Source organism: Giraffa tippelskirchi, chromosome 2, assembly GCF_054371585.1.
Source record: "Giraffa tippelskirchi isolate mGirTip1 chromosome 2, T2T-mGirTip1v1.2.pri, whole genome shotgun sequence".
Lineage (NCBI taxonomy): Eukaryota > Metazoa > Chordata > Mammalia > Artiodactyla > Giraffidae > Giraffa > Giraffa tippelskirchi.
In genome coordinates, this window is record NC_137276.1 from 111,290,265 (window position 1) to 111,304,930 (window position 14,666).

At 39.7% G+C, this 14,666-nt stretch overlaps 1 protein-coding gene across 14 annotated transcripts in view; it reads right to left on the reverse strand.

Annotated features, from left to right (window-relative positions):
* Positions 1–14,666, reverse strand: part of TDRP (testis development related protein) — a 41,420-nt gene that overhangs the window by 16,477 nt on the left and 10,277 nt on the right. For 2 of the 14 annotated variants that reach the window (XM_081574359.1, XM_081574362.1), the window contains exon 3: positions 13,650–13,801. The exons of the other annotated variants lie outside the window; for them this stretch is intronic. In XM_081574359.1, coding sequence (XP_081430485.1) covers positions 13,650–13,801 — 152 coding nt within the window. The remainder of the gene's footprint in view (positions 1–13,649; positions 13,802–14,666) is intronic. 14 annotated transcript variants of the gene reach the window in all.

The window sequence follows — 14,666 nt, forward strand, 5'->3', positions numbered from 1 at the left end:
CGTTTCTCATGATGTACTCTGCATATAAGTTAAATAAGAAGGGTGAAAATATACAGCCTTGACGTACTCCTTTTCCTATTTGGAACCAGTCTGTTGTTCCATGTCCAGTTCTAACTGTTGCTTCCTGACCTGCATACAGGTTTCTCAAGAGGCAGGTCAGGTGGTCTGGTATGCCTATCTCTTTCAGAATTTTCCACAGTTAAAACACAGTAAAAATGCATGGTTTTTACTTCTTATAACTAACTTAAAGAAGTATATACACTAATATATATTTAATGTAATGCTGGGCCTATGTAACATAGATGTAATATATTTGCTAATAACAGCATAAAAGAGGTGGGTGGGAATATTGGACTACAGATGGTAAAACAATAAGATATTAAGATGTTACATTAGAAATCTTCCCAACCCAGAGATCGAACCCAGGTCTTTTGCACTGCAGGTGGATTCTTTACCATCTGAGCCACCAGCAAAGTTCTACATTAGAAAATATAAATTTAATACAAAAGAAAGCACTAAAGGAGGAATCATGGGACAAAAAAGACATGAGACATATAGAAAACAAAAAATGGCAATATGATTTCAACTAAGCAATAATACTATTAAATGTAAACTGATTAAACAATCCAATCAAAGGCAGAGATTGTCATACTGTATTTAAAAACTGACCCAACTAAATGTTGCCTACAGGAGACTACTTGAGATTCAGAGATAAAAATGATTAAATGTAAAAGGAAGGGAAAAGATAAATCATGCAAACAGCAACCACAAAAAAAGCTGGAATGGCTATATCAATAAGATAAACATTAAAATTTTTGACGTTACTAAAGATAAAGAGATTATTTCATAATGATAAATGGAAGGAATGGAAATTACATAAACAGGATGGAAACCGTTATATCTTACCACTGGAAGTATATAACAACACATATAGGAACATGATAACAGAAAAAATACAAGAAGGAAAAATGTGGAGAAATTAAAAGTGAACTAGACAACCCAACAACAGAAGAGACTTCAGTATCAACACTGGATAGCACTAGACAGAAAATAAACAACAGAGGACATGAAAACCACTACAAACTAACGAGACCTAATAGATATCAATAAAACACTCTGTCCAACAGTAGAATACACATTCTTCTCAGTGCACATGGAACACAGACCATATGTTAGTCCATAAAATAAACATTTAATACATTTAATAGGATAAAATTGTTCATAGTTGTCAGATCATTCCTCGGACACACAGAAATGAAACGTCAATAGCAGGAAAAACTCACAACTAGGTGGAAGTTAAACAACACATGACTAAATAACCAAGGAGTCAAATAAGAACTCAAAAAGGAAATGAGAAATAGTTTGAACTGAATCAAAGTAAAGACACAAACATTCAAGTTTTAAGTGTAACTTACATATATTGCATAGTTATAATAAAACTGTCACTGTATGCTCTAAGTATGGCAGCAATAAGTTTTCAGTGTTTCTTTTGCTTGTTATGTTATTTAAAAAAATCAATTAGCCTTTTTTTTTTTTAAAGAGAGCTCCCTCAATCTGATAATGAGCATCGATGAAAAACTCACAGCTAACATCAGACTGTATGGTAAAATACAGAAAGCTTTCCCCTTAATGAGGAATGAGACAAAGATGCCTACTGCTACTCAACACTGTGCTGAGGTGCCAGCAAGGGAATTAAACATGAAAAAGAAATAAAAAAGATCCAGATTGGAAAGGAAAAAATATAACACTTCTATTTGTAGATGACATATTTTACAGAGAAAATCCTAAGGAATCCCCTAAAAACCTACTGGAATAAACCAGTTCAATGAGGTGACAGGATACATGGTCAATATACAAAAATCAGTTGTCAATATATACCAGCAATGAGCAATCAAAGAAAAGTGCCATTTACAAACACATCAAAAAGAATACTTAGGAATACAGCTTACAAAAGTTCAAAGTTTCTTTCCTGAAAACTACAAAATATTACTGAAATAAACTTTTAAAAGGTTTGAATAAATGAGAAAATCATACAATGTTCACGGATCAGAAAACATAACACCATTAAGACAGCAATTCTCCCCCTAAACAGATCTACAGATTCAATGCATTGCAATTCTATCTGATTTCTTTGTATAAATTGTTAAGCTGATTCTAAAATTCATATGGACTCACAAGAGACTCAAATAGTCAAAATAATCTTGAAAAAGAACTCACACTTACCATTTCAAAACATTCTGCCAAGCAACAGTAATCAAGACACTACTGGCAAATGGAAAAATAAACAGATCAATGAAACAGGACTGAGAATCCAGAAACAAGCCCATACCTCCAAGGTCAACTAATTTTCTTGAAAAGGTGCCAAGACAAATAGGAAAAGAATCATCTTTTCAATAAGTGGCACTGTGACAACTGGGTAATAATAGGTAAAAGAACAAAACTGGACCATTATCTCACATCATATACAAATATTAACACAAAACAGATCAAAGAAAAAAACTAAATAGAAGAACTAAATTATAAAACTCTTAAAAGAAAACATAGGGGTAATCTTTATGACCTTGGATTTGGATATTCTTAAACAAAATGCTAAAACCATGAGCAACAAAAGAAAAAATAAACTGAACTTAATCAAAATTTAAAACTTTCGTGCTTCAAAGGACTCTAGCAAAAAAGTGAAGACAATTCACAGAATGAAAGAATTTACAAATCATATATCTGATAAAGTTCTTATATGTATCTAGAACACACATAGGAACTTTACAACTCAATAATAAAGAGATAACTAAATTTTTTTACATGAACAAGGCATCAAAATAGACACTTCTCTAGGAAGTTATACAAACAGCCAAGAAGTACACGAAAAGATGCTCAATACGTGTGTCATCAGAGAAATACAAGTCAACCCACAGTGAAATACTTCTTCACACCCATGAGGATGGCAAGAATCAAGAAGTCAGAGCAATACATATGTGAAGAAGTGGAGAAATCACACCCTAACACACTACTGGGGGAGTGAAAAACGATGCCATCACGTGGAGGAAACAGCCAGCAGGTTTGTAAAATGATTACATGCAGAGAAACCATGTGACCCAGTGTCTCAGTTCATCTGCGCTGCTGTTAACAGAAGACCATGGATTGGGTAGCTTATAAACAATGGAAGTGTACTCCTCACAGTCCAGAGGGTAGGTAGTCGAAGATGAGGTGCTAACAAAGGCCGAGTGGTGAGGGCCCTCTTCTCTTGCCTCACAGCTGGCTACGCTTGGTGTATTTCCATGTGGTGGGAAAGGCAGGGAGCTCTCAGGGGTCCCGTTCATGAGGGTTCTGGCACATGACCTAATTACCTCCCAAAGAGCCCACTGCTTAGCCCCCATCACATGGGATAGGATTTAACATATGAATCTGGGAGAATAAACATTCAGTCTGAGGCACCTAGAAATTCCACTCCTAGATATGTACCCATCAGAAATGAAAACAAGGCCACCGCCACGCAAAATATTTTACACAAATGTTTATAGCAACATTATTCATAATAGCCAAAAAGTGGAAACAACCAAACATTTGTGATAAATTGACAAAATGGAGCATGATTCAGTCAAAAAAAGTAACTAAGTACTGACAAGCTATAACATAGATGAACCTTTTAAAACATTATGCTCAGTGAAAGTGGTCAGTCATAAAAGTCCACACATTACATGATCTTCTGTTCAAATAAAAGTCCAGAGTAGTGAAGATGCAGTGACACAAATAGACCAGCAGCTGCTCGGGGAGGGAAAACAGGGGGGTGAAGAGCCACAGGGTTTCTTCCTGAGGTCCTGAAAATGTCCTAAAATTGGTAGGTTGTAGTCATATATCTGTGACTACACTAAGAATCATTTAGTTGTACCATTTGAGTGAATTAATTAAGGGAGATGGTTGTACTTTAACATGCTGTGGAAGGTGTGCAGGACATACCCAGAAGCCAGAGAAAGCTTCTTCCCACACCTCCAGCAGCCTTGGCCAACAACAGAGAAAGATGCTGGGAATATCTGGTCACATCACAAAACTCTTAACAGAAGGTTCACAGGTGCAGCAGTGCATAACAAAAGCACAGCACACACTAGCCTTCTCGCTCCTCTGTGAAGATGCCTGAACACGACACCAACTGCCATGATGCTCTTGACATGCCTGAGTCCTGGCAGCAGCACACCCAGGGCCCAGAGCCTGGTACACACAACTAACACCAGCCACCACTTAACACACACATAAACTTAACAGAAAAATACGTCCAACAGCATGAAGACTGAAGGATGGGACTCCACACAGAGCCTGCACGAACGACCCTCAGGAAACTGGATCAGAGTGGACCCGCCAGGGACACACTGGCCACAATCACATCAAGCTCCTCTAGACCAACATGCTCAGCAGAAACCCAGTGGCCAGGAAGCCTCTGCCTACCCTGCTGACTCCTCAGCTCACACATGTCGACACAGGACGCTGTCTGGACTAGAAGCTCCATATCAGCACACGGGCGGTTGTCTGTAAGTGGCTGCAGGGATGGGCAGGCCTCACAGGCACTGGGAAAGGCAAACTCAGTTTTCCTGCTCCAGGGGCAGGAGTCCACCGAGACCCCAGGGAACAGGCTGACAGAGACCACTGGCAGCTCTCATGGGCCACCACCCTCGGCCCCCACCCCCGCCAGAGGCTGCCGCCAACAGGCTGAGAGTATTTCTTTGTGCCCTTGAAGGGCCACCTAAAATAAAGGTCCTCATCTCATAAGTCAGCAGAACTAGATCTTGATGGACTTTATCCTGAAAAAAAAATCTAGGAAGGGAAACATTTTGCAATTCAGATTTTCCTACACTTCAGCTAATATCTCCAAATAAAGATACCATAAATACTGGGAATGCAGGTCAGGTCAGGGCCCCACGTACATCCCCCTACCAGAAAAGCAGCACCTACTCAGGCAAAAACTCATTAAGTTTGGCAAATGCTGATCTCTGCCTTAAGAGACAGCCAAGGGACTGGATCTCAGGTCCCTCCTCCACCCTCACTTCAAATATAGTTGCTGATCTACATTTTTGATGATTTTTAAATGCTCACTAATCAATCTCTTGGCCAGCCAAAAAACTGTATCTATGAAATCTACCTCTGATTAAACTTACAAATACAGGCATTTAAAACATTGTACGCATGAGAATGCTTACAGTACTACAAAAATAAATGATATTCTACCCGGCATAACCCAGTAAAGTCAGAAAAAATATATGGTCGTCCTCCCACATTATTACTCAGTATTATTCTATAAGTTCTAATCAGTACAAGGCACAAAACAGAAAAGAGTTAAAACTACTGGGAAGGAAAATACAATTACTATTATTTAGGCAAAGACCATATAACTAGAAGACGAAAAAGCATCAAATGAAGAACCATTAGACCTAATGAAATGGCTAAATATAAAATAAGTGTACAAAACTAAATAGCTTTATTGTAGTTTTAAAGACAACAGAAAAAATGCTGTTCTCGAGAGAACATTTAAAATGTCCAGAAAAAGCTTTTACATGTTACCTTGACAGATTATATTTAAAAACTTGAATAAATGAAGATTAAAAAAAATCATTACCTAAAAAAAAAAATTACCTAAATGTCAAGAATAAATATTAGGAAATATTAATTTCTTCTCAGATACAGGTCTGGTAGTGTGCTTTCCACATGGGACGGGGCAGAGTCACAGAAGAAAGTCTAAGCCCCGGGCTTCTCCCTGAGTCCCTTCAGACAGTGAACTGCTGCCTGCACTGGCACCATGTCACAGTCCTCAGGAGTGTGGAGTACAACGAAAACAGTGAAAATTCTAGAGAGAAGAAAATCCACACACTTGAAGAAAACATTTGCAAAAGTCACACCTATTAGGTATTAAGATAATGTCCAAAACACACAAAATACTGACACCACCGAATGCTGGTGAGGATATAGAGCAACAGGAACTCTCATTCACTGCTGGTAGTAATGCAAACTGGTAAAGTCACTTTGGAAGAGTCTGGCAGTTTCTTATGCAAATAAATATACTCTAACTATAAAGTCCCCCCTTCATGGATCACACACAGCCTTGTCATGGCAAAGAGTCTTGCATAACTCAATGAAGCTATGAGCCATGCTGTGCAGGGCCACCCAAGATAGATGGGTTACAGTTAAGAGTTCTGACAAAATATGGTCCACTGAAGGAGGGAATGGCAAACCACTAAAGTATTCTTGCCGCAAGAACCCCATGAAAAGGCAAAAAGATATGACACTGGAAGACGAGCCCTGCAGGTCAGAAGGTACCCAGTATGCTACCGGGGAAGAGTGGAGAAATAGCTCCAGAAAGAATGAAGCAGCTGGGCCAAAGCAGAAACAATGCTCAGTTGTGGATGTGTCTGGTGGTAAAAGTAAAGTCCGATGCTGTATAGAACAATCCTGCATAGGAACCTGGAAAGTTAGGTCCATGAATCAAGGTAAGCAGGACACACTCAAGCAGCAGTTGTCAAGAGTGAACACTGACATCTTAGGAATGGGAATGGGTGAATTTATCTCAGATGATCATTATATCTACTCCTGTGGGCAAAAATCCCTTAGAAGAAATGGAGTAGCCCTCATAGTCAACAAGAGTCCAAAATGCAGTATTTTTAGTGCAATATCAAAAACAACAGAATGATCTCGGTTTGTTTCCCAGGCAAATCATTCAACATCACAGTAATCCAAGTCTATGCCCAATCACTGATGCCAAAGAAGCTGAAGGTGACTGGTTCTATGAAGACCTACAAGACCTTCTAGAACTAACACCAAAGAAAACATGTCCTTTTCATCATATAGGATTGGAATGCAAAAGTAGGATGTCAAGAGATACCTGGAGTAACAAGAAAGTTTGGCCTTGGAGTACAAAATGAAGCAGGCCAAACACTAACAGAGTTTTGCCAAGAGAATGCACTGGTCATAGCAAACACCCTCTTCCAACAATAGAAGAGATGACTTTACAAATGGACTCACCAGACAGTCAATACCAAAATCAGACTGGTTATATTCTTTGCAGCTGAAGATAGAGAAGCTCTATACAGTCAGCAAAAACAAGACCTGGAGCTGACGGTGGCTCAGATCATCAGATCCTTATTGGAAAATTTAGGCTTAAATAGAAGAAAGTGGGGAAAACCACTTGCCATTAGGCAATTCACGTATGACCTAACTCAAATACCTTATGATTATAATACAGTGGAGATGTCTAACAGATTTAAAGGATCAGATCTGGAAGACAGAATGCCTGAAGAACTATGGATTGGGGGTTTGTAACAATGCACAGGAGTCAGTGACAAAAACCATCCCCCAAAAAAAGAAATGCAAGAAGGCAAAGTGGTTGTCTGAGAAGGCTTTACAAATAGCTGAGGAAAGAAGAGAAGCAAAAGGCAAGGGAAAAAGGGAAAGATATTCCCTACTAAAAGCAGAGTTACAGAGAATAGCAAGGATAAGAAGGTTTTCTTCAAAGAACAGTGCAAGGAAGTAGAGGAAAACAACAGAATGAGAAAGACTAGAGATCTCTTTAAGAAAATTGGAGATATCAAGGGAACATTTCACGCAAGGATAAGCACAATAAAGGACAGAAATGGTAAGGACCTAACAGAAGTAGAAGAGATTAAAAAGAGGTAGCAAGAATACACAGAAGAGCTATACAAAAAATGTCCTGGATAACCACAATGGTCTGGTCACCCACCTAGAGCCTGACATTCTGGAATCTGAAGTCAAGTTGGCCTTAGGAAGCATTACTACAAACAAGGCTAGTGGAGGTGATGGAATTCCAGTTGAGCTGTTTAAAATTCTGAAAGATGAGGCTGTTACTGTGCTGTACTCAATATGTCAGCAAATTTGCAAAACTCAGCAGTGGCCACAGGGCTGGAAAAGGTCAGTTTTCATTCCAATTACAAAGAAGGCAGTGCCAAAGAAGGTACAAACTACTGTAAAACTGGACTCATTCTGCACGCCAGTAAGGTTATATTCAAAATCCTTCAAGCTAGACTTTAGTGTTATGTGAACTGAGAACTTGCAGATATACAAGATGGGTTTAGAAAAGGCAGAGGAACCAGAGATCAAATTGCCAACATCCACTGGATCAGAGAAAAAGCAAGAACATTCCAGAAAAACATGTACTTCTGCTTCATTGACTACGCTAAAGCCTTTGACTGTGTGGATCAAAACAAACTGAGGAAAATTCTTAAAGAGATGGGAATACCAGACCACCTTACCTGTCCCCTGAGAAACCTGTATGTGGATAAAGAAGCAACAGTTAGAACCAGACATAGAACAACTGACTGGTTCAAAATTGGGAAAGGAGTACAACAAAGCTGTATGCTGTCACCTTGTTTATTTAACTTCTATGCAGAGTATATATCATGGGGAATGCTGGGCTGAATGAGTCACAAGCTGGAATCAAGAGTGCCCAGAGAAGTAACAACCACAGATATGCAGATGGAACCACTTTAATGGCAGAAAACAAAGAGGAACTAAAGAGCTTCTTGATGAAAGTGAAAGAGGAGAGTGAAAAAGTTGGCTTAAAACTCAACATTCAAAAAACTAAGATTAAGATTGATGGTTAAGATTCTGAGATTCAGTGGTTAAGATTCTTTGCCCACCTAATGGACGGGCATGGGTTCGATCCCTGATTGGGGAACTAAGATCCCACATGTTGAATGTCTAATAAATAAATAAAATAAAACATTAAAAAACAAAAAAACCCCAAAACTAAGATCATGGTATCTGGCCCGATCACTTCATGGCAAATAGATGGGGCAACAGTGAAAGCAGTGACAGATTTTATTTTCTTGGGCATCACTGGATGGTGACTGCAGCCATGAAATTAAAAGATATCTGCTCCTTGGAAGGAAAGCTATGATAAACCTAGACAGCATATTAAAAAATAAAGACATCACTTTGCTGACAAAGGTCCATATAGTCAAGGCTATGTTTTTCTGTTAGTCATGTATGGATGCGAGAATTGGACCATAAAGAAGGCTGAGCGTAACGAATTGCTGCTTTTGCACTGTGGTGCTGGAGAAGACTCTTGAGAGCCCCTGGGAGAGCAAGGAGATCAAACCAGTCAATCATAAAGGAAATCAACCTGGCATATTCATTGTAAGGACTAATGCTAGAGCTCCAATACTTTGCCCACCTGATGCGAAGAGCCAACTCACTGGAAAAGAACCTGATGCTGGAAAACACTGAGGGCAAAAGGAGGAGGCGACAGAGGATGAGATGGTTAGATGGAATTTCTGACTCAAGGGACATGAATTTGAGCAAACTCCAAGAGACAGTGAAGGACAGAGAAGCCTGGCATGCTGCTGTCCATGGGGTTGCAAAGAGTCAGACACAACTTAGCAACTGAAGAACAACAACAAATTCTAAGGTCCAGCAATCATTTAGTTCAGTACTTAACTAAAGGAATCAAAAACTTATGATCACACATAAACCTGCACATGGATGTTTACAGAAGCTTCATTCTTAACTTCTAAAACTTGGAAGCAACCAAGACGTCCTTCAGCAAGTGAATGGATAAATAAACTTAGTACTTCCAGACAATGGGACATTATTCAGCTGAAAAGAAATGGGCTACCCAGCCATGAAAAGACATGGCATGGAGGAAACTTAAATGCATACTGAGTTAAAGAAGCCAATATAAAAAGACCACATACTGCAAATTCCAACTGTGTGACATTGTGGAAAAGGCAAAACTGTGGAGACAGTAATAACACCAGGGTTTGGAGGAGGGAAGAACAGGTGGAGCACAGAGGATCTTTGGGCCACATAACCCCTCTGTGTGATATAATGGTGGATATGTGTTGTTACATGTTTGTCCAAACCCACAAAATGGGCCAAGAGTGAACCCTGATGTAAACCATGGACTCTGGGAGATGATGATATATCAGATTGTAACAAATGTCCCATCTGGTGGGGATGGTGACAGTGGGGGAGGCTGTGCATGTGTGGAAGGAGGAGATGGAGGGCTGGGGTTTATGGGAAATTTCTGTGCCTTACCCTCAGTTTTGCTGTAGATCTAAAACTGCTCTAAATAAAATAAAAGGTGTATTAAAAACAAAAAAGAAGATAATAATCTAGCTCAGTAAGACACATACATACAAAAAGTAAACAGGAAAGTGTCAACTGGGAGAAAAAAAACACAACCTAAAAGTTGACAACAGTTTCATCTGAAGAACTTCTGGAGGGCTCAAGCCTGGGGGCAGCTCCCAGGTAGCCCTGAGGGGCTGCTCTGAAGAGTAAGAGGGCAGTAGCTGGATCTACAGGAATTTCTGCAACAAAGACCAGGTAGTGGGAACATCCAAAGATTACTGATAATTAAAGAAAACCAAGTTAAGGAATTTAGTGCTTCGCTATGCATGGCAAGATGCAAGAGTCTGGGCTCACTGAAATCATTCCTCTGCTGCGCACCTCACTCTTTGGGGCCAGAATCCTGTGCTTTGCCAGCCTGAGTCCCCTCTGGGCTCACCATCGGGCAGCTGTAGTGGTTTGATGGCTCCAAAAATCTGTTTTTTAAGAATGTGGCATGTAATGTTTTTAATTCACAAAAACAAAGACATTTTAAAAAGGCTAAGAAAATGCAATTTGTGCCACCCGTTATTAAATATATTATAAAACTTCAGTAAGTAAACTGTGGAAATGGAATGAGAATACACAGAATTCAAGAGAAGAGAAGGGAATACCCTACAAACCCTAACAGAGAAGATTTTTATTAAGAGTGATGTGACAAAGAGGGTAAAATAAAAATGATTAAAAAAAAAAAAACTGACTTACAACGACTGGTTATCTATTTTGAGAGGAAAAACTTAAATCCTTATTTTCACAGAAAATAAATTCCACACAGATGAAAAAGCTGTTCCTTTTAACTGAAGCCATAAAGGAACTAAGGAGAATCTGATCTCAAGGAAGGAAATGCCTTTCTCAGCATAAAAGCAACAGGAAAAACACAGAGAAAAATTGAGACTTCATCATTTTTTTTAAAGATTTTTCAGAGAACGTTTACATATTTTAATAAAAAGTCTAACTTAAAATCCACATACATTTATAATAAATCAAATATTGGGGATCTAGTACAGTAAAAAAAAAAATACTTGATCTTTGTTTCCTGGCACAAAGTCACCAAAGTCTGGGAATTTATAGTCTTCTGTATGCTAATATGATGACACAGGGGTCTTGGGGGCTTCAGAACTTCAGGACTGGGGGTGGGGTGGGGTGGGGTGGCTGGTCACCAGAAAAGCAACTCCTACAGTCACAACTCTCCTTCAGTCCCACCACCATGCCTCCCCTGATGGCTGAGATAGGCTAAACTGACTCAGTGACCAATGACTGACCAGTCATTTAACCTATCCTGCTCAGTGTTGGAAAACTGAAAGCTTTATAGGGTATATATATATATATATAATATATATGTAATATGTATAATCATACGATGACCCTCTTTGTCTCTTGTGAGAATCTTTGACTCAAAATTTTGTCTGATGTACTTGCATACTTAGTTTTTACATTTATTCAGCTACTCTGTATCTTTTGATTGGGAAGTTTAAGACATTTACACTGAAAGTAATTACTGATGGTGAAAGTGAAAACGTTAGTCACTCAGTTGTGTCGGACTCTTTATGACCCATCTGGCTACTCTGTCCATGGGATTCTCCAGGCAAGAATACCAGAGTGGGTTGCCATGCCCTTCTACAAGGGTTCTTCCTGACCCAGGGACTGAACCCAGATCTTCTGCATTGCAGACAGATTCTTTTCCATTTGAGCTACCAGGGAAGCACTTACTATTTCCATTTTGTTGATTGTTTTTTTGTCTTACAGTTTATTTGCTCCTCTTTTGTGTTCTTGCTTCCTGCCTTCATGCTTCCTTGGTGTTCTGCAGTGACATGCTTTGATTCCTTTCTCGTCTTCCATCTATATCCAATGGGTATTTTCTTTGTGGGGAGGTTACATAACACATTTTATAGTTACAAAAATCTTTTAAACTAATTACTGCTTAATTTCAATCACATACAAAAATTCTACTCTTATACATCTCCCCTCACTTATGTTATAAACATCACAAATTACATCTTTTTATATTTTATAGTTACTATAGTTACCGGTTTTTATCTTTTAATTTATGTACCACCATGACAGTACTGCAGATTTTGGACCTTTCTATATGGGCTTCCCAGGTAGCTCAGTGGTAAAGAATCTGCTTGCCAACAAAGGAGCCCCAGGAAATGTGGGTTCAATCCCTGGGTTGGGAAGATCCCCTGGAGGCAGAAATGGCAACCCACACCAGTATTCTTGCCTGGAAAATCCCCTGGACAGAGGAGCCTGATGGGCTACAATCCATGAGGTCGCAAAGAATTGGACATGACTGAGCATCCACACACCTGTCTATATATTCACCTTTAACAGCGTGCTATGTTGTCGTGTGCTTTCTTGTCACACCTTGCATCCTGTCATTAGCTTTTCTGGCAAAGCAAGTCTAGTGATGGTGCACTCCCTCAGCTTTTACTTCTCTTGGGAAGTCTTATTTCTCCCTCACTTTTGAAGAAGAGTTTTGCCAGATCCAGTTTCCTTGGTTGGCACTCTTCTTCTAGCACTTTGAACCTGTCGCCCCACTCCCTCTCGGCCTATAATGTCAAGGCTGAAACACCTGCTGAGAACCTTATGCGAGCTCCCCTGTGACAACTCGTTTTTTTCTTGCTGTTTTCAAGATTCTCTCTTTGCCTCTGCCTTGTGAGTTTTATTACAAAGTGTTTCGGTCTGGGCCTCTTTTGGGCATCTTGAATTTGGATGTTCATCTCCTGCCCTGAGTTTCAGAAGCTTCCTGACCTTTCTCCTAGGTCTCCCACGTGACATATACTGGTCTACTTGTTCGTGTTCCATAAGCCTCCAAGGCTTTCCACACTCTTCATCATTCTTTTGCCTTTTTGCTCCTGACTCGATAATTTCAAGTGACTTGTCTTCAAATTCTGATTCTTTCTTCTGCTTAGTTAATTCTGCTGTTGAATACTCTAGAAAAATTTTCAATTTAGTTATTGTATTCTTCAGCTCCAGAATTTGTTTGGTTCTTTTTCATACTTTCTCTTTCTTGATATTTGCTTCACTGGTGGCTCAGATGGTAAAGAATGACCTGCAATGCAGGAGACTGGGTTCAATCCCTGGGTTGGGAAAATCCCCTGGAGAAGGGAATGGCAACCCACTCCAATATTCTTGCCAGGACAATTCCATGGACAGAGGAGCCTGGTGGGCTACACAGTCCATGGGGTCACAAAGAGTTGGACAAGACTGAGTGACTACATTTTCTTTTCTTTCTTTTGCTGATATTTACATTTTGTTCATTTTCACAACTGCAGTTAGTTCACTATGCTCTCTTGTAGCATACTAAAGTTTAAGACTATTATTTTGAATTCTTTGTTAATTCACACACCTTAGCTTCTTTAGGGTCAGTTTCTGGATATGTATTTTGATCCTATGCCCGGGCCACATTTACCTGTTTCTTCATCTGCCTCATTATTTTTGGCTAGGATTTGGGAATTTGTAAAAACTGCCACCTCTCCCAGTCTTTCTGAACTGGCTTCATATGGGGATCACCAATCAGCCTGGCTAGATCCCGGGAGCCTCCAAACCTTCTCTGGAGACATGTCTTCTCTCCACCTGTCACTGCCCAGAGCTGTAAGCTGCTTCTCCCTCCAGCATCCATCTGTGGGGCTGCAGGTTCTCTGGCCACAAGCAGCTGAACTCTCCTTGTTCTCAGTGGCCCCAGGGGTGCCAATCATGCCTGTCAGGTGAGAGAAATCAACCCGTGGGTAGCTGATCTTGGGTCTTGGGCTTGTATCCAGGAAGCTGTGAGCATGGCGTTCACTGATAGTCCTGCTGAGGGGCACTTATGGACATGGCTCTTGTGAGTGAGGGAAGTGAAGCAGCCTGTTACCACTTCAGTACAGCTGCTCTTGGCTTTGTGCTGGCCTGGGTGACTAACTTCTTAACTGGTTTCTGGAGTCATAAAAGCTTTTCTAGACCATTTATTGTTAAGGCAATATGACTGAGGGTTAACAGATCTGGGGTTCCCTTTTCACCATCATGCTGGCTTTGCTCCTCTTATGTTTGCCTGGGCACCCACTGGTGGCTGACTTCTGACGTGAGGGCAGTTGTGTGGGACTGAGCCCTTAATCTGGGGGGTCTGTGCTAACTTGAGGCACTGTCACAACTGAACTGAATTGGACGACACCCAGTTGGTGTCAGAGGACTGGAGAACTGCTTGGAGACAGGAAGAAAAACACCCATGGGAATATAAATATTTCTTATGATGAAAATGGAAATGTGTGAAGATGACCACTCTTAATTGTAGCTATACACTGTTTTTTTTCTGTAAAATTTCTTAGCACACTTTCTTGCCACATCAATCAATGTCTATAACTACACCTTAGGACAAAACTTCTCCATTTATTGTTTAAAACACCACTATAAAACAACTTTCTTTTTAAGAAGTATTATTTAACTTCAGTCAATAAACTTACTATTAGCTACAGCTAAATACCTGGCAAAGAAAATCTAAAATGAGATATAATAGTTATAATGAAATACTAAATCATATCAGGTTTTATTTTAAAGTTTAATTGATACAGAAGAGGGTGAATGAAGTA